General features: G+C 44.0%; 1 protein-coding gene across 1 annotated transcript in view; it reads left to right on the forward strand.

Moving 5' to 3' along the window:
- The window catches only part of slit3 (slit homolog 3 (Drosophila)), a 222,596-nt gene that overhangs the window by 15,062 nt on the left and 188,316 nt on the right, over positions 1-19,218 (forward strand). The window contains 3 exon segments of the mRNA XM_017307210.1: positions 7,434-7,505; positions 12,203-12,274; positions 16,503-16,574. Coding sequence (XP_017162699.1) covers positions 7,434-7,505; positions 12,203-12,274; positions 16,503-16,574 — 216 coding nt within the window.

Raw genomic sequence — 19,218 nt, forward strand, 5'->3', positions numbered from 1 at the left:
CCCGGTGGTCTCTATTCTTTTCTCGTTTCAATCTGTCCATCTCCTTTCGTCCGGGCTCCAAGAATGTTAAGCCTGATGCCTTATCTAGGTTATACTCACCGGATGACTCTGAACTTCCAGCACCCATCCTTCCCCCCAGCTGTTCTGTGGCCGTGGTGACCTGGGAGATTGAGGATCTGGTTAAACAAGCACAGCAGTCTGAGCCAGATCCTGGTACAGGTCCCCCCGGCAGAAGCTATGTTCCCACTGCTATGCGAGCTCGCGTTATCACTTGGCTGCATTCCTCCAAATTTTCGGCCCACCCCGGCATTAGCAGAACCATAGCCTTAGCTTCTCGCCGTTTTTGGTGGCCGTCCCTTCACAAGGATGTGAGGGAGTTTGTCTTGGCATGTTCTGTTTGTGCCCGTTGTAAACCCACCCATCAGTCTCCAGCAGGTCTGCTGCAACCGTTGCCCGTACCTAAACGGCCTTGGTCCCATGTAGCAGTGGATTTCGTCACCGGCCTCCCATCCTCTAAGGGGATGACCACCATCCTCACCATTATTGATCGGTTTTCTAAGGCCTGTCATTTGGTTCCTCTTAGAAAATTGCCGTCAGCTCTCCAAACTGCTAAGCTCTTGATCAAACATGTGTTCCGTTTACATGGTATTCCCTGTGACATCCTGTCAGACCGAGGTCCACAATTCTCGGCGCAAGTGTGGAGACATTTCTGTTCAGCGTTGGGGGCCAGGGCCTCGCTTTCATCTGGTTATCATCCACAGACTAACGGCCAGGTCGAGCGCATGAACCAGGAGATGGAGGCCACTCTCAGGTGTCTTACTGTGTCCAACCCCTCTGACTGGAGCTGTTACCTACCCTGGGTAGAGTATGCCCACAATTCTCACACCTCTGCTGCTACTGGTCTGACCCCCTTTGAGATCTCTCTAGGCTATCAACCTCCTCTATTTCCGGCTGAGGAGGCGGACATCGCTGTCACGTCGGTGCAACATCATGTCCGCCGATGCAAGGCCATCTGGGACAAGACTGTCGCTGCCCTTCATCGCACAGCCGAGCAGAATCGTCGCTGGGCCGATTGCAAGAGGAGGGCTGCTCCTACCTACGAACAAGGTCAGAAGGTCTGGCTTTCCACTAAGGACRTTCATTTAAAATCTGTCTCCAGGAAGTTGGCCCCCCGCTTCATCGGTCCATATGTTATTGAGAGGGTCATTGGTCCATCTGCCGTCCGCCTGCGCCTGCCGACTTCCCTCCGTGTTCATCCGACCTTCCACGTTTCCCAAGTTAAGCCAGTTTGCTCCAGCCAGTTGTGCCCACCTGAGGAGCCTCCCCCTCCCCGCGAGATTGACGGCCACCCTGTGTATACGGTCCGCCGTATTGTGGATTCTCGCCGGCGTGGGCGGGGCTGGCAATACCTAGTAGACTGGGAGGGCTACGGCCCTGAGGACCGGCAATGGGTGCCTGGCTCGTTTATTTTGGATCCCTCCCTTATTTCTGATTTTCGCTCCTCCCAACCTTCTGGTTCCTCTGGACCGCCGGGTGGCGGTCGTTGAGGGGGGGGTACTGTTGGGTACCAGGTTGTGGGGTCAGATGGTTTTCCTTTTCAGCACCACCAACCACCCAGAAGAGGGCGCCAGTGGGTTGGATCTTGGCAGGAGGGTGTGCTGACAGGCTCTACAGGACACACCTGATTGGCATCATCATCTCCCAGGAGGAGTATAAGAACAGTGGGCTTCCAACACTTCTCTGCCAGAGTGTTGCCTTTAGTGGTACATCAGCCTGCTGAGTTATATCCTCAGAGACGTTTTTTCAAGTTGTTTCTCCTAGTAGCCTTTTTGACCTGTCTCTTGTTACCTTTTTTCCAGGACATCTACAAGGTTCTCTGGGGAAGCCTTCCCCTAGGCCAACTAGCCTTGGATTACCCCTTCCTGTGACTCCTCTAGTTGGAAGCCCTCCGCTGTTCCTCCGAGTCTCCTCAGATCCACCTGTCCGCCCTCCAACGCCATAACCACCGTCGGTCTACCTACGTCCTCTCCACTACTCCCTCTCTTGGCACCCACCCCCCTCCGCTGCACTTTATCTGCTTCCTTCGGTAAGCACAACTTTATCCTGTAGTCAAGTCAATTCCCACCATCTTTATACTCACCATCTCCATTTTGCCTGCAGTCGCCCCCGAGAGTTTCCTGGACCCAACCTTCCTTCCTGTGGCAATCTATCTCCTTGTACATGTTGTAAATAAATTATTGCACTTACTGATCTCTTCGTGTGTGTTCCTGCATGTGGGTTCGAAGCCTCAAATCCACCATGACATTCATGACCTCTGGAGACATTTACTAATGTCTCGCAGCACAAACTAAAATGTTGCTGCACAACGTTTGAACCCAGTTTGTTAGATTTGATGACGGTGGAGCGAACTGCCCTCAGCTGGATGGCCAGAGCAGAATCTGATGGTTGAATATCAGATTAGAAACTATAAACATGTCTGTTTTTCAGCTCCACTAAACATTTAATGGAGTCTGATTTTATTGGCTCTAAGCTCCTAAATGCCCGTCCTCCAAAGCGACGCCTCCGCCTGGTTCTTTGGAGAACCAGTTTCCCATCTTTGTTATGAATATTAATCCTATTTAGAACCAGATCCTTCCCAAGTTAAACGGTTGCTTTGTCTTGGAGCGTCGGCGCTCGATTCCTGTCGTTAAAGTTTCCGTTCAGGCTCCCGTCAGGCTGATGGGGTCCGAGCATCTGAAGCGGGGGATTTCCAGTTGAACCGGGACAGAGCCGCGCTCAGAGGGAAAAGGAAGAAGGCATTTAGGATTCCTGGCGCAGCTGGGAGGCTCAGAGCCAAATTGGGCTTACCTATCGACCGGCGCGCGGCTCCACAAGGGCCCGGTGGAAAATAACAAGAGATTAGCAGTGGAAGTGGATGCATTTGGAAACCAGGCGTTGTACGGGGAACTACAAAGGATGGCGAGTAGATAAAAACGGATCAGATGGAGATACGGACCCAGAGAGCGATGGAGGGAGGAAGAGAGGAAACGGCTGCTGCTGTGGCTGGAGCAGAAGGACAACAAAAGTTAGAAAAACAGAAATGGGTCCAAACACCTGGATCCAGGTAAACCATGGGTCCATGGTTCACCTGGATCACCTGGGCTGCGTCAAACTCTCTGGACTCGTCGTTTCTCCCCTCCCAGAGGTCGACATGCGACCCCTGGGCAAAACGTTCAGGATGAAGCATCAACATGGCGCCACTGTCAATCAGTCCAGTATGTCAGCAGCTGACCAATCAACGGTCACAGTTTGTCCTGAAGGACACGCCCCCTACTGGACAGACTGAACCTCCCGGTTCATCACTGCTGAACCGGAACCGGACCTTCAGGGCAAATGGACTGGAGTCTGGTTAAAGTCAGTTGTTTGGCAGCATTTTGGATTTCCAGTAGGAGCGATAAATGGTGACAGAGCAGCAGATCGTGGATGAATGGATGAATGGATGAATGGATATATTGATCCCAGAGGGACATTCGCTGCTGGTCAGCAGTGATGAGCAGAAAACAGAATCGGAAACGGAGAGTTGTCGGTTTGTTGAGTTTTGGTCAAATTGCTGAATAAAATAATTTTTCTGCAGATCTTTGAAGTTTTAAAATCTCACTCTCGTGTCTCGTCTAGTTTTATGAGTTTCATACATCGTTACACCCCAACCAGTCAGATGACTTGTTCACAGCAGTGAACTGTGAAAATGAACTGATTCATTCTGAACATGTATGAACTGAACCGGTTCTCCTTCGTAGACTTTGCATGAAACTCTGAACAGTTCGTTCTCAGCATAACTTCATAGTCTACTAACCCAGCAACAGTTTGGATCAGATACAAACAGTTCGTAAACGTATAAGCAAAGTTTTCTGAGGTAAATCAGTTTTCTCAGCTGTCGTCCTGACCGTGCCGATTCCTTCACCTGGCGCTGCACGGCGTCCGTTTGTTTGGCTGCAGACGCGTCTCTCTGGAGGACGAGGCGTTCCCACTGCGAGCGACAGAGAGATGGAGAGATTAGCTGTGAAGAGGGAAGGAAAACAGCCAGCGGTTACAAAAAAGGAAAGATGGAGATAAAAGACAAGAGGAAGGCGTAAAAAATAGTTTGGTCAACTGTGAAGCTGTGAGCGATAAGAGATGAACTAAAAAGAGAGGGATTAGAGAGGAAGTGTATGCAGGGATGAACGAGACGCGGCAGGAAGATGGAGGTCATCATGGAGGATGAAAACAGGCAGCAGCTGCTGGAGACGCCGTGTTTCAGTGTTAAAAATGTTAAAAGTTGACGGAAATTGAGAAAAAAATGATAAATGTTTGACTTTTGAAGAAATGATTCTGGAGTCTGAAAACAGGAAAACAAATATACAAAGTAAACATCAAATGTTGGTACCTCCATTAGATCCTAAATATTTTAAAACCATCTGTGCTGGTCACATTTTAAAGTAAAATAAATTAAAATAAATATTACCTAAAATGGGCAACGGGGAGTCAGCATACCTTTATTCTTTACTAAATACTCTTGGAATACAAAACTGAAGTATTTTTGTAAGTAATTTTTCTATAGTTTTTTTAATTACCATGTTTGTTCAGCATAAATTTGCTGGCTGTGATTGGCTGCTATTTGTTCAAGTATTACTCTAGATTACTGTTCCCCTCCTGGCCTGTGGGGGCGCTGCACCAAGAAACGACACAAAAACCTCTGAAGACTCTGAGAGCAACTTCCTTCTTCACCAGATGGAAACAAGATGGAGGATTTTAGCGGTTGGAGGATTTCTGCTGCTAGCGCTAGGCTAGCATGTTAGCTTTGGTTGGATTTACCCAGAATGCCCTGCGCTGCAGTCCACTTCCTGCTTTTGGAGCGGTCTCTGGTCCGCTGGGCGTTCACATTCAAACTGAACCAGAGTTCACTTCAACCGAACCCAGACTGAGGCTTGGAGGACCAGAGGTCAGAGGTCAGTTAGCACTCACACCTCACCGACCGGAACACCAACAAGTGGACTGGCGTCAGATTAAAGCGGACTGGAGTCGGGTCAGGACACGGTGGTGCATGGCAGTGATGTGGGACCAGGAAGATTTTCATGCATTCTGCCCCTTTTACTCTGACAGCCTCTAATACAGTAAAGTGCCACTAACTGCCTCCATCAAAGCTGAGGGTTCTGACCTTCACCGATCTGACTGAGTTTCTTCTGTTGTGCAGATGCTCAGAGACCTGCAGCTGGGCCTGGTTCTGACCCGGCTGGGCTGAATCAAAGCGATAATTAAAGGTGTAGCCCTGATGTTTTTGGCTGTGAGAAGACGTGAAAGCGGCCCTGCTGTCGCGTCCAGCAGCAGTAAACATGAGGCCGGTTGATCGGAAAGCTTTTTATTATTCGGCTGTTTAAACCAGAACCAGATCCCCATCTGGCCGCCAACCGATTCACGTCTGATCGGCGAGTTTCTCACAGAAACGGCGTCATGTGTGTTTGGAAATCAGGGTGATGAAAGCAGCGCGAGCGAAGCGTGGCGCTGCTGATTTATCGTCGCGTTGAGAGGAAAACACGCCAGGAATCCTGAGTCAGGAACCGGACTGCTGGTTGGCTCAGCGTGGGAATCAGGAAGCATCCGGGCCGGTCCGGAACCTCCTGCTGGGCCGGGAGCTGGTCCGGTTCTGGTCGGGCCGGACTGGGTCGGGCCGGCTCCCAGTCTCAGCCTGGCTCCTCTTAGAGCTCACATTTTAAAACCTAATATGGTCCTAAATCAGATTTCTAAATGTTTAGGTGTGTTATGAGAAGCATGTTGTGTGTGTGTGTGTGTGTGTGTGTGTGTGTGGTGTTGTGTGTGTGTGTGTGTGGGGGGTGTGTGTGTGTGTGTGTGTGAACCTGGTTTTTGTATCTTTGTGGGGACCCATTTCATTTCTGGCTGCATTGAGGAGTTGCGGGGACTACTGCTTCTTGTGGGGACAAATCCTAGTCCATGAGGGGAAATGCTGTTTTTGGGTCAGGGGTTAAGTTTAGGCTGTAGAAATGAATGGAAGTCAATATAAAGCCCCCACAAGACACGAAAACACAACTGTGTGTGTGTGTGTTTTGATTTCCTCTCAATAAACATCAGACTCTTTTACAGGGAGCCAGTGTATACACACACACTCACAGGGTGTCGGTTCGTGTTGCGGTGTGTCCGTTGCTCCGATGGCGTCCAGGAAACGCGACGAGCTTTTAATCTGTTGATGGAAGGAGAAGATGATTGTTTCCCTCGTTCACGTCTCCGGGTTTTTGGAAGTTTTGCCCAAAATGTTGTTGCCATCAGAGCAGTTGGAGTGTTTGTGTGCTTTGGCGTCGCTCTGTTTGTCTTAGCATGTTGGCGTGCTTCTGTGCATGTGTGTGGGCTGCGACACTGTGCCGGCCGTTCTCACGCTCATCCCGCTACTGCATTCAGAGAGATGCAGAAAAACACCGGAACAGAACCGGAACAGAGCCAGAACAGAACCGGGCCGAACAGAACCAGACTGGTACCAGAACAGAACCAGCCCCGGGTTTTATGGACATGCTGAAAAATTAAATCCATAAATGTCATCAATGTTCAAATACTCAGGTGTTTATGGGACCCGATGGTAAAGTTAGAAAGTCAGTTGGTTATTTAGTCATAAAAGAGAAAAATGAGGTACATTCAATTATAAACGTTATTAATTCAGTCATAAATGTCGCAGTTTCAAACTAAATATGTAGTTAAGTCAGCTAGCTAAAGATTTTGTTAGCTCTAAGGTAGCTCACTAAATATTTAGTTTAAAGCTAAATATTTAGTTTAACAACTAAACATGTAGCTTTTGTGCGGCAAAAAGTTTTGTTTGTACCACTTTCACTTTAGAAACATCTGTAGATGTTGCACTTTGTATTGCCTTGTTGCTGAAAATGTGCTATATAAATATAATTACCTTTTCCTTTACCAAGGGTCGTGAAAGGTCAATCAATCCCCCCATCCTTCTTCAAATCTTGTCAAAGTTTGTACTAGTTTGATTTTGTTGTGCTGCACAAATTGTGTTTGTGCTGCTTTGGATTTGAAGATATTAATGAAAGTTTAAAGGCAAAAAGGTCAACCAGCTCTCCCACATTACCCAAATCTAACGTTACGTTACGTTTGTGCAGTAATCACATTTTTTATTTCATGCTGCTCTATGCAGATGCTCAGTCTACACCGATGAAAACTTATCTTTATCTCCAAAGATAAAGGTAAGTTTAAGGTAAGAAAATTCGCTGTTTTAAGCAGACAGTGAATTTTCCACCTTTACGCCCTGCATACCTGCACTACACCAAACTGTTTCTTCACATTTAGCCTTCAGTTAAACACATTTCAGAGAAAATGGGAAACATTGATTGAGTTTGCATTAGCATTAGCACCTGCTTTGTTTCATGTCAGATTTATAACCTTCCTGTTTCTCTCTGCAGGGATTTAAACAAAAACAACATCACCAGAATCACTAAAGTGGACTTTTCTGGACTGAAGAACCTCAGGATTCTGTAAGTTTGGTTCTTTTGTCTCGGTAACTAAAAATAGAAAATGTTCATAGCTCCTGGGAAATGTGATGGCAGGTCTGGTGGTTACCAGAAATGAACCTTTTATGAGAAGAATTAAAGAACTTCAAAGAACCTTAAAGTCCAGTTTGATCTCAAAAAGCTAAATAATCTGAGCAATAATCTAATAGTGGGAATAGATTCTTAGAGCGGCTTTGAAGCCAAAGGGAAACGTTGACCTGCAGGAAACAATTATCTCTATTTTGTTTTTCAGTCTAAAACCTTCTCCATTGGGAAGCCATCTTTCATCTTCCTGCTTTAAATCAAACGACTCTTTGGGCAAAAATACATTTAATAACTTCACATCCCCTTTTGCTGCCAGTTTAAGATCTTGAAGCTTCCAGAAATTCAGCTCTGTATAAATCTCTCATAAAAAAGTATTCACATCCTTTAGATTATGCACATTTTCTCCTGTTAATTTGTTCTCTTAGATTTTTAAGAAACACAAATGTTACTTGATCCCCTCCATGGTAAAATATGGTAGTGGCAGCATCATGAGCTGGTTTTCCATCCAGCCTGCCTGAGTGCAGACAAACCAAGAAGATCTGCAACCAGACGACTGGCTGGATTTAAATGCACACCGCACCATTCAGACTTTATTTGTAAAACAAAATACAGAAATCATAAAAAAAATTTAATTAAATTCTCTTTCACAAAAGCTGCTGCAGTTCCATTAAAAATGGGCGCAAAACTTGTTCTGTTTCCATTAAATAAGAAATTAAATTAAAACCTTCATGCAAGGTAATCATGGAGGTAATGGATGTAAACATGACATATTTATAATCGTCTGAAGCAAAAAAAAAAACTTGCAGTTTTTGCTAAATACACAAATTTAGATACGACTGAGAAACCGGTTGAAAACCTGAGTTTTTCTAATGTTGTGTGTTTCCATTAAAGCCACTTTTTGTAACTTTTACAAAAATAAATTTTATCCATATTTAAGCTATGACAGTGGGATGACAATCTCACTGTATAATCTCGTTCTCCTCCTTGAACTGCTGACGTCTGAAGAAATGCACCAAAAACAACCAATCAGAGGTAGGAGGCGGATCGTAGCGCCATCAATCAACCTCATGTACTCACTGCCGAATGCGCTAACAACTTACCGTTACAGGAAAACCATTTCTGCGGTGGAGATGCAGATGGATGGCTCAGACCACAGCATGGTCTGAGCATGATTGACAGCGCTAAGACCCGCCTTTTGCCTCTGATTGGTAGCTTCTAGTTAGCACTGTAAGAAGACAGTGGAGTTTTATTTTTCTTATACTGTTATGAAATATGGAAAAAAAACAGCTGTGCGCTGATTTACCTGCTATCTGATCCTCCATGTCTTTTTTACTGCAGTGAGCCTCCATGTAGCCAAACTCCGTCAAGTATAACATTGTTTTTATGTCGTATTAGCTTCGTTGTGTTGATGCATTTTGACCTGCTTCAATTTTCCACCGCAACACGCAAACTTCCCCATTCACTCAGTGCGTTATAGTTATAGTTCCACATCGCTTAGGATTTGTTGCTGCGCGTTTGCGCAGTGTGAAGGAAAGAGGAGACCAGCTGCACAGGCAGGCTGAGAAATGAGATGCAGGTGATCGGTATTGGCAACAAGAGCCAATGATCGCCGATCACCGATCATGCACTTTTTCATGGAAATCGGCCGATTATGATCGGTGGCCAATCGATCGGCACACCTCTAATATTTACCTAACGGGCCTCTGGGTGCCTTAAGGCCCAAGCAGATCCAGGTCCAGCGACGATGCACGGGCCCTGCAAACTTTTACAAGCTAAGCTAACCTAGCATAGCAGCCATTAGCATCAGGATGGTTTACAACTTCTACGCGACTGTTGGCAGTGAAAGGTCAAAGGAACAAAGAGTTTAATATCCAGATTTACAATGACTTAAAAAAAGTATTCACACTCAATAAAGATTTCCATATTTTGTCACATTATAACCACAAATATAGAATACTAAAAAATTTATGTGAAAGACCAAGTGGTTTCCATGGTGACATAGAAAGATATAGGAGCGTGATCTGCGAACGAACGCTGTGCTTGAAATGTCTGTATTCATCTGTTTCCTGCTTTAACTGAGCCATGGTGAAACAACGCGGCTGATGATTGGTTCTTCATGTTATTTCTTGATCATTGAAACGTTTGAACTCAGCAGAACGAGACACTTATCTGCTGCCCTAATTCACTTCACAGGCTCTCACTGTTTCAGCACAAACGCCTAAAATGTGTGTGTGTGTGTTTGTTTGTATGTTTGTTTGTAATATCTTATGCGGACCCTTTTCCTGACACTACGTTGTGGGGACCACTGCTCCTTGTGGGACCAAAGCTTGGGCCCCACAAGGGGAAACACTACTTTTGGGTCCGGGGTCAGATTTAGGACTCAGGTGTGAATCAGTTTTGGTTGGTTAGAGTTAGGATGTAGAAATGAATGGAAGTCAATGGAAAGTCCCCACAAAGATAGCCACGTAAACGTGTGTGTGTGAGGGCTTTAATAACTATAATCACTGCTGGCTGCATGCGCTGCGTTTTAACCAGAGCGGCAGATAAAAATACACAGAGGAGAGAAGCAAGTTCCTCCAAAACGACTTTCACGTCATCCGATTTTTTATCTGAATCACAATAAGCAGTGTGTGATTTCATTGTGTTGGCGCGGAAAGATAGAGGGGCGAGCGAGGGGAGTGTGTGTGCGTGTGTGTGTGAGAGAGAGAGAGGCCAGCGGTGTGTTTCTTGTGGTCAGAGACGAACTGCTGCGACGTTCGCCTCCAAACTGGGAGGAGAAGTCCTGGGAAAAACGGAAAACCAAAGATATTCACACCAAGTGAAGATTCAGAGCTAACAGCCATTCAGCCGAACGAAAAACCGTTCAACAGCCTCAGTAACCAAAATTACATTTCAACATTATCGATCATTCAGCTTAGACAGGGGCAACAGGCAATAGGGGGCAGGTAGGATAATAAAGTTCAAGCTAGCGGCTTGTTCTGGCTGCCGTCTTTTCAGCAATATTAAAGAGGAAATGATCAAACTCATTTTAATTTATCAACATATAATCAATTAATTCATTGATTATTGAGACAAACAAAAACCTGAGCATCAGATTTTGACGGGACTCGTGTGACAGTGAAACCCAGAGACAGAGACTCGTGACTCTGACTCGGGTTTTATGACAAAACTTTGACCTTTAACCTGAGATGAAATTAGGTGCGTTTGTTTTGCTATCTGGGACGTCTGTGGGCGGTTCTTAACGTGTCAGCATTAAATCTGAGTAAAAATATTTTTCACTTGTGAAGTCAGCATCTTTACAAAATAAAAGCATTCTTACTCATTCAGTCACGACTCAGACTGAGAGGAAAACTTTATTTAGTTTTCCTTGCTGTGAAGAAATGAATTATTTTAGCTTAAAGACAGCGCTAATAGGTAAAATAAAACTGATTTGGTGTTTCTGCTGCCTCTCAATAATATAAACTAAACAAAATAAAAGCTCTAGTTTTCCTGATTTGTTGCTATCTGGGAATCTCCAGCCTCGCCATCAGAAGTTGATATGTAAGCCGCATTAAAAGCATCCAGCAGTTTCCCATCTGGCTGCTGCTAACTCTACGGTTACCATAGCATCTCTGGCAGCCTCACATTCCCAGATCTCTTCCAGACTGGATTCAGAAATCCCAAACAAATCCAGATGTAATGAAACTGGAGTTTGCTCAGGAGAAGCTAGATGGTCGATGTTTTTTCACACAGCGCAGCGCTTTGGCTTCTCATTTTAAAACCAGAACCAGTGGCACATTGAGCAACTTTTTAAAAAATGTGACCCGCAACAAATCTAACAACTTTAAACAACAAAAAATGAAGTGACTGTTGATAAATCTAGCAACTTTTTCTGTCATTAGTGATTTTCTAGCGTTATGCCTGAGCGTTGGGCTGTGCGCCGTTACCAATAGGAAAACTCAACTGCAGTAGCCACTGTTCAACCACAGAGGGCAGCAGTGAGACAACTTCAGGCCAAATATTGCAGAATTTAACAAATCTACACAAAAACACCCCAACTTGCAACAACATAACGATGGAACCATTAAAGACCAACTTAGACATTTTAAGTGCAAAATCAAGCTCATTTACCCGACGGGTTGGTAGAACTGCTGACCCGTTTCGGTTCCTCTGTTTCCTGGTTTTTATCTCCTAAAACGTTCCAGTTCTCCTCTTTCCTCGTTTTTAGCTCTTATAGGACAGAAATCCTCCGCCCTGCTGTCTGCTGAGACGTTCTTTCTGCTCGGTCGGCTCCATCTGGAAAACCTTAGCGGTGCGTCCCACACAGGAACGCTGGAGATGTTGGTCTGCAGGAACCACATAAAAGCCCCGAGACAAATGGGGGAAATTTGCTCTAAAGAATTGGATGTTAATTATTTGTTTTGGCTGACTAGATTAAAACATTTGTTATGCACAGAGTGTTGGTGGCAGATCTGTCCGCTCCGCTGACTCTCTGTTTACTCAGCCGGTGAAGTGTCTCTGCTGCAGCCAGACGGGACATTTCTCTGCTGTGTAGAGTATGAAAACTAACAGTTCCTTCTCCAGGGGTATGAATACTAATGGTCCTGTATCCAGGGGTATGAATACTTATGGTCTCTGTGCCGTTTTGTCTGCTGCAGCCACCTGGAGGACAACCAGATCAGCGTCTTGGAGAGAGGAGCCTTCCAGGACCTCAGGCTGCTGGAGAGGCTGTAAGTTTTCACACATCCAGCCAAAGTATTGACACCCTGAACTCTTTCCAGTGACTTTAGCTGGGATTTTACTCCAACACCCTGAAATAAAAAGCACCTGGCAGGTCTGGAAGCTGATGTTCTGGTGCAGAAAAACCCAGAAGACGCGCAGCCGGCCATTACTGACTCACAGCGAGATGAATAGAAATGCACTCCACACTTTTCAGATTTTTATTTGTTAAAAAATGTTGAAAATCAACAGTCTGTTTCATCTGACGCCGCCATGACCTCTGGTTCCAGTTAATGTCACATAAAGGTTGGATTAAAATGTAAAAAGGTTTTTTGGTGTGTTCTCACCAAACGCATTTCGCGTGTCGGCCGCACCTCAGCAATCTGGCGCTGCGTTTTGAGCATTTCCAAGCGCGTCCGAGAAAGATGCCGGCAACGGAAAACAACGACTAGGGCGTCTGACACGCCCTCGCTGCGCCTCGACGCAGACTGAATGTAAACCAGAAACACGTTTGGTGGGGAGCAAAACGTCAGGCGTCTGCATTCAAACACGCGTCGACCTCGAAGCATCGGACGCATTTTTGATGCGCGTAACACGTTTGGTGTGAACGCAGCATTCGTAGCGATTAGGGCTGCTGGGAAAAAAATTTAAACTCGATATCGGACTTTTTCTCAGAATTTTTACTTTTTTTCTCGATTTCCAAATTTTTTTTTCTCATATTTCTTTTGATCTCAGAAGATTAAAGTCATAATTTTAGTTTTTCTCCCAATGGCTCCAAACTTCCGCCATAGTTACGCGACATGACAGGAAAAAAGTTTAGGCGGTGTGAAAAGTTCTGCAGGACTCCGTATTCGGCTTCCTACAGCTGCTCAGCAGTTTGCTCTGGGATTTGTTGACAGATGCAGAGTCACACACACACACACACACACACACACACACACACACACACACACACACACACACACACACACATGCAGGATGAGGCTGAATCCACGTTTATCCCTGTAAAAACTAAACAGTCACATATTTCAGATAGTTTAGTCTGTAAATGGAGATCAGCTGCTGATCTGAAGTTGAGGAGAAATATTTAATACTTTTGGGTCAAATCTACAACAAAATAAGTTTTTCTGGTTTTAATGTTTTATTGCTCTGACTTAAATCTGAATTTAAAAACTGTAAAAAGATGCAGGTTGACATAAGCCTCATAAAGATGCTGCTCAGATGGTTTAACTTGAAAATCAGCTGGATAATTGTTTGATTTTTAAGGTTCACCAAGTTGATTTAACAGCAATAGACACATTATCTGTTTTTTAGTGCTGATCGCTCTTTAGTCGTGAGTTGAGTTAACTTTATACTGTAATTTAAACCAAATAATTATCTGATAAAAACTGTTTCATCAGCTAAACAACACATTTCTGGATTATTTTCACTCACATTATCAAGTTTAGAGAGTGTTGATTTTAAAAAAAGTACCAGTTCCACTAGCAGATTATTTCACTTATAATGAGAAATTTTTTTCATGATAAAAGTGAAATAATCTGAGATTTTCTTCACAGAAACTTGCTAAGCCTGGCGGTCGGTTCACCAGCAGCTTCCATGTTTTTAAGTTAAAAATGTGTAAATGTCACAGGAAATTTCAAAATATAGCAGTTATGTGTTATTGGCAAGATATTATTAACAACTTTAAAAAAGGCAAACATAAAAAATACTCTTGAAAGACATTTATAAGCCTGGTGGGGATCAAGTCAAATCTGGCGGCTGCCAGGCTGATGATACACTAGAGGAAATCCTGAATCTGCCAGAACTTTTTCATCAATATTAAGGAACTGTTTGCTTAAAACAAGCTCCTATATCTTCCTGAGAAGCTACCTGTAAGCTAGATTTGTCTTATTTTAAATGTTCTGAGGTATTTGCAGGAGAAACTAGACAGAAATATTTGTTAATATTTGTGTTTTTTCATAATTTCATGTGGCGTTTCTCCTCCCATCCAGTCAGAAATAGTGAATATGTCTTTGTTGCTGTCTCTGCTTGGATCAGAGTGAAAGTCCAGGAGGATTTTTCTCTCTGTCTCGGAGGTCAGAGGTCTGTGTCTGTGTCTTCTCCGACACTAACTCGACGCCGCGACCCCGTGACCCCGCCCTGCATCTCTTTTTCCCATCCACGCCTCATTTCTCAGTTGGCCTGATAACGCGCTCACTCCCTCCGCTCGCGTTGTCCTCGTTTATCTTCTGCTCACAGGGGAACCAGGAGAAGACGCATCTCTAACATCTGACATGTTTTATGCTGCCAGAGCCGCAGCTCTCTGATCAAACACTTAAAAACTTCATTTGTGGCTAAATTTACTGATTAGAAACTCTTCAGTTCATGACTCTGCTGCTTCTCCTGAATCACTTTAACTGTGAGGAAACTGCCAAAAAAAATTTTAAACTTCAGATTTAGCTCTGGGATAAATTTTATGAATGTTATTTTTGGTTTTCTGTTTTTAGTAAATTCACTAAACATTTAAAACATTTCTCCAGATTGTAATAGTGAAGTACTTGTGTCAAATGTTGAGGAATACCATTTGGAAAAAGGCTGTAACTTACACTGTATATATGCAGTCATATTTAATAAATGATAGTTTGTCACTTCAGCATAACATCTAGATTAATTACACCCAGATTGGTGTTTACAAGCCTTTATTTCTGTTAAATACGATGATTTCCTCATTCCAGCTGAAGAAAATATGACATTTAATATCAGACCAATAAAAACTAACCAGATTGTTGCCTTTCTACACATTTCTCCTTGATTCTCATCTCCCTTTATTTCTCTGTCTGGGATTTCTGTCATTGAGATTTCTGTCATTCAACCAAACCAATTGGCGAACAGGCAGAGAAGTTGTGATTTTCTGCTGTTTTAGAGTTTTAGCGACGGCAGCGGAGGAAGTGAATGAAGCCGCTCAGCCCGTGTTGGCCACGCCTCCAAATATTTACCGATTGAAGATGGAACAAGTCGAATGCTAAAGACATTTTACTATTGGCAAAGACATTGTTCTGCTCGGCACGTCTGTTTTCGCAGAGGAGGATGGTTGTTGACAGCAGCTGCTTTTTCCGGTTAGCTTTATAGCTCAGCTTCCTTTACAGCCGAGCTAGCATGGTTAAATGTTAGCGATTGGGTAAAATTCAATCCAATCGTTTCTTAACACCTCGATGGAGCAAAGTGTAGAATAAACCCAATAAAAGCATTTTTAATTCAAAGATGTGAGTTTAAATCCAGAGCTTCAAATCCAGACAAAACTTTGCCAATATTCCTCTTATGTCGAAAAAACACATTTTTGTAGTTTCCATTAAATAAGAAATTAAATTAAAGTCACACATGAATAAGTTTATTCATGCAATAAGTTATTAAAAAATAAGTTGCGCCATCATCCTCCAACCATTTCCTGTCGTCGTCTTTGTTGTTTCTGCCAGTAGTAACTTCCTGTTGTTCCATAAAACTTCTCCATTGCCGTTTTGCTAAACGCTCTAATTTTGGAAAACCACCTCAAAAAGCTTTTTATTGAAAAATATGTTTTTTTTTAAATTGTCTTATTTTCTTTAAGCAAATAAATTTGAAGAATTCCAGTTTGTGGGATTTTTTAGGTGAACGCAGCTGCTGGTACCGTCTGGTCAGTACCATGCTGACCGGACGGTACCAGCAGCTGAGCTTTCATGGTGCATTCAGGTACATCTGGTAAAAACAACTCCTAAAAACCTAAAACTCTGACATGTTCCAGCTGTTTTTTGTCCTCCATCTTTGCTGGCTTCTTTTTCTCTGTTTTTCCCAATCAGAGTGAATCAAAAACAAACCAAGCATGAATTATTATTGTTATTATTTTACTAATAGATTTTATAAAATAAATTTCTCATCTCAGGCGGTTGATGTGATCATGTGGTTGTTGTGTTGGTGTGTTTTGGAGCTGTGTGTGTTAAACCTGACTGAGTTTATCATGTGTAACATGAACTCACATTCTCATCCTGGCAGACATTAATGAGGTCAGGATGTTTTCCATCCACCCAACTTTCTCCTGTTTTCATGCAGTTTCTCCCAAAACAAATGAACAGAATGTTTTTACTCGGTCTAATCTGAGGATGAAGGTGATGATGAGGAGTTTTAAATCACTGACAACCTGCAGGAGCCACTGTGATCTGATTGGTGCGTCCAGTTGTGGTCCACCTGAATCTGGTCCTAACCTCCATGTTGTTTCTGTCCCTGCAGACGCCTGAACAGAAACAAGCTGCAGTTCCTCCCAGAGCTTCTGTTCCAGTCCAACCCCAAACTGGGCCGAGTGTGAGTCCTCCTTATGGTTCCCTTCTTATGGTTCCCCCTCTTATGGTTCCCCTCTCTATGGTTCCCCTCCTTATGGTTCCCTTCTTATGGCTCTCCTCTCTATGGTTCCCCTCCTTATGGTTTCCCTCTCTATGGTTCCCCTCTCTATGGTTCCCCTCCTTATGGTTCCCTTCTTATGGTTCTCCTCTCTATGGTTCCCCTCCTTATGGTTTCCCTCTCTATGGTTCCCCCCGTTATGGTTCCCCTCTCTTGTATTGTGTGAACAAACATGGCCGCCGCGCCATGCTCCTCTGGCTGCTCAGGTGAACTGAATAATTCTGTCTGGGAATCTGGAGTTTTCCCAGAGAGGTCAGAGGTCAGAGCGATGCAGCAAAGCCTCCCACTTCTTCTTCTTCTCTTTTTTTATCTCTCCATCTCATTGTTCCATCAACCTGGTTTCTCCTCGGTCAGCTCAGGTTGAAGAACCTTTTTACTGGTTTTACTGGTTTTGCAGTCTGGATCTCTGTGATTGTTCTTGTAGTTATTCAAGTGTGTGTGTGTGTGTGTGTGTGTGTGTGTGTGTGTGTGTGTGTGTGTGTGTGTGTGTGTGTGTGTGTGTGTGAGTGTGTGTGTGTGTGTGCGCGTGTGTGTGCGTGAGGGTGTGCGTGTGTGTGTGAGGGTGTGTGTGTGTGCATGCGTGTGTGTGTGTGAGGGTGTGTGTGTGTGCGTGTGTGTGTGTGTGTGAGGGTGTGTGTGTGTGCGTGTGTGTGTGTGTGTGAGGGTGTGTGTGTGTGCGTGTGTGTGTGTGTGTCAGCGGGGCTTGAATAGTAAAACATGTAATATGACTCCTGTCAGTTACAGTTTTAACAATTATTCACAGGTATTTATTTATTTAGTTCATTTTTTAGTATTTTTTTTTTTAATTAACTGATACATTTATTTATATTTTTAATTTTGTGTCTGTTAGGTAATTCATTTAACTTTTTTCTTTTTGTTTTGTTTTAATTAGGTAATTGTATTTATTAACTTTTGTTTTTTTTTTTAAGTTTACTTATTTATGTTTTTTATAGTTATTTTTTTCATCAAAATTGATTTTGATTATTCAGTATTTATTTTTATTTAGATAGAGAAATAAGAACTGATGAGTAAATATTTTGACCAACTTTTCAACAGTAACCAGTTTCTGATGTTAGCGGTGATGTCATCGATGACATCACACTTTCATTTACGAACATGCTGGTTTCTTATTAATAATCATGTTTGAATTAATTAAATCTAATAATTTTAGTTCTGCTGCCGGTGTGTGAGCGGTTCGGGTTGGTGTATTAATCTCTGATTTTATGAATGTATTCTCTGGGATGGGTGAAGATTCTCTGAAGAAGTGAACCTGGCGCCGCCGGTGTCTCTGCAGCGCCCCCTGCGTGCGGCGCGGTGCGCTGCAGAGACGATGCTGCTCCGTTGTTCTTCCATAAAAGCTGAAACGGCTCTCCGTCGTTCGGATTTTCCTCCTTTTTCGCTCGAATCTCCACGGATGAATCAGGAGAACGGAAAGCGATGAACGCGATCCAAACGTAACATCATAAATCTCATGTTCTTTATATCCCAACGTTCCCATCAGCAGAATTTAAATTACACTCTGGACTTTCTGCTCTGTCACTTTCACTGATTTTCTCTCCTAAAACTCGACAGTTTTTCCTCTTTTTCTCAGGAAGAGGTGATGATGTGAACGTCTGTTGGTGTAAAACCGAGAGAACAGAAATGTGTTTCAGGATGAAGGTAGAGAAGGACGTGAAACGGGGGATGGGGGCTGCTGGTGGCTTTCTGGTTTGGATTTGCAGCCTTCCTCCCTGTCAGCCTTGGTTAGATATTAAATGATGGTAGTGTGATAGGAATTACCTCTTAACCCTCCTATTAAAGCCGTGTGGTCTGAGGTTTGGAGAGGAAAGGAGCTGGAGCGCCGACCAGGAGGAGAGAAGCAGCAGGAGGAGGGGCGGCCATGTTTCTGGCTGATTTACCTCTTTATGAACTTTCATTTTTCTGCTTGGACAAAGCAACACATGAAGCATGAAGACATGAAAACTTCCCGCTTTAATGGAAAACGTGACTTCAGGATGGAGCCTGGGGTTCTTCCAGATTCTAGCTAAAGAACCCAGAACCAGAACCAGGAGCCACTGCAGTCTGTGGTTGCCTCCCCACGGAGAGCGCCGTCGCTTTAAGAGCCCTTAAGCCTGAGTTACACCAGCGCTTTAAGAGGTTTGCATTAATCCAGCTCCAGTCTGATAGCCAAGAGAGTCCGGTCCGGTCAGTGAGGCGTGAACGCTAACTGACCTCTGACCTCTGTCAAACCTCGGTCTGGGTTCGGTTGAAGTGAACTCTGGTTCGGTTTGAACGGAGACGGCTCCAAAAGCAGGAAGTGGACTACAGTGCAGGGCATTCTGGGTAAATACAACCAAAGCTAATGTGTTAGCCTAGCGCTAGCAGCAGAAATGGCTCCTGGTCTTTAGCCTAAACCAGTGTTTCTCAACCTTTTTCGGGCCAGCGCCCCCCTAGCCCTAATCCAGGTCCCTCACCGCCCCCCACCAAAGAATTTGTAGGCTACTTGCACTGACAATTATTTTATTATTAATGTTACTATCATTATTGTAGATGTTTTGAATCGGCGCAC

The sequence above is a fragment of the Poecilia reticulata genome, linkage group LG10 (assembly GCF_000633615.1).
Source record: "Poecilia reticulata strain Guanapo linkage group LG10, Guppy_female_1.0+MT, whole genome shotgun sequence".
NCBI classification, from domain to species: domain Eukaryota; kingdom Metazoa; phylum Chordata; class Actinopteri; order Cyprinodontiformes; family Poeciliidae; genus Poecilia; species Poecilia reticulata.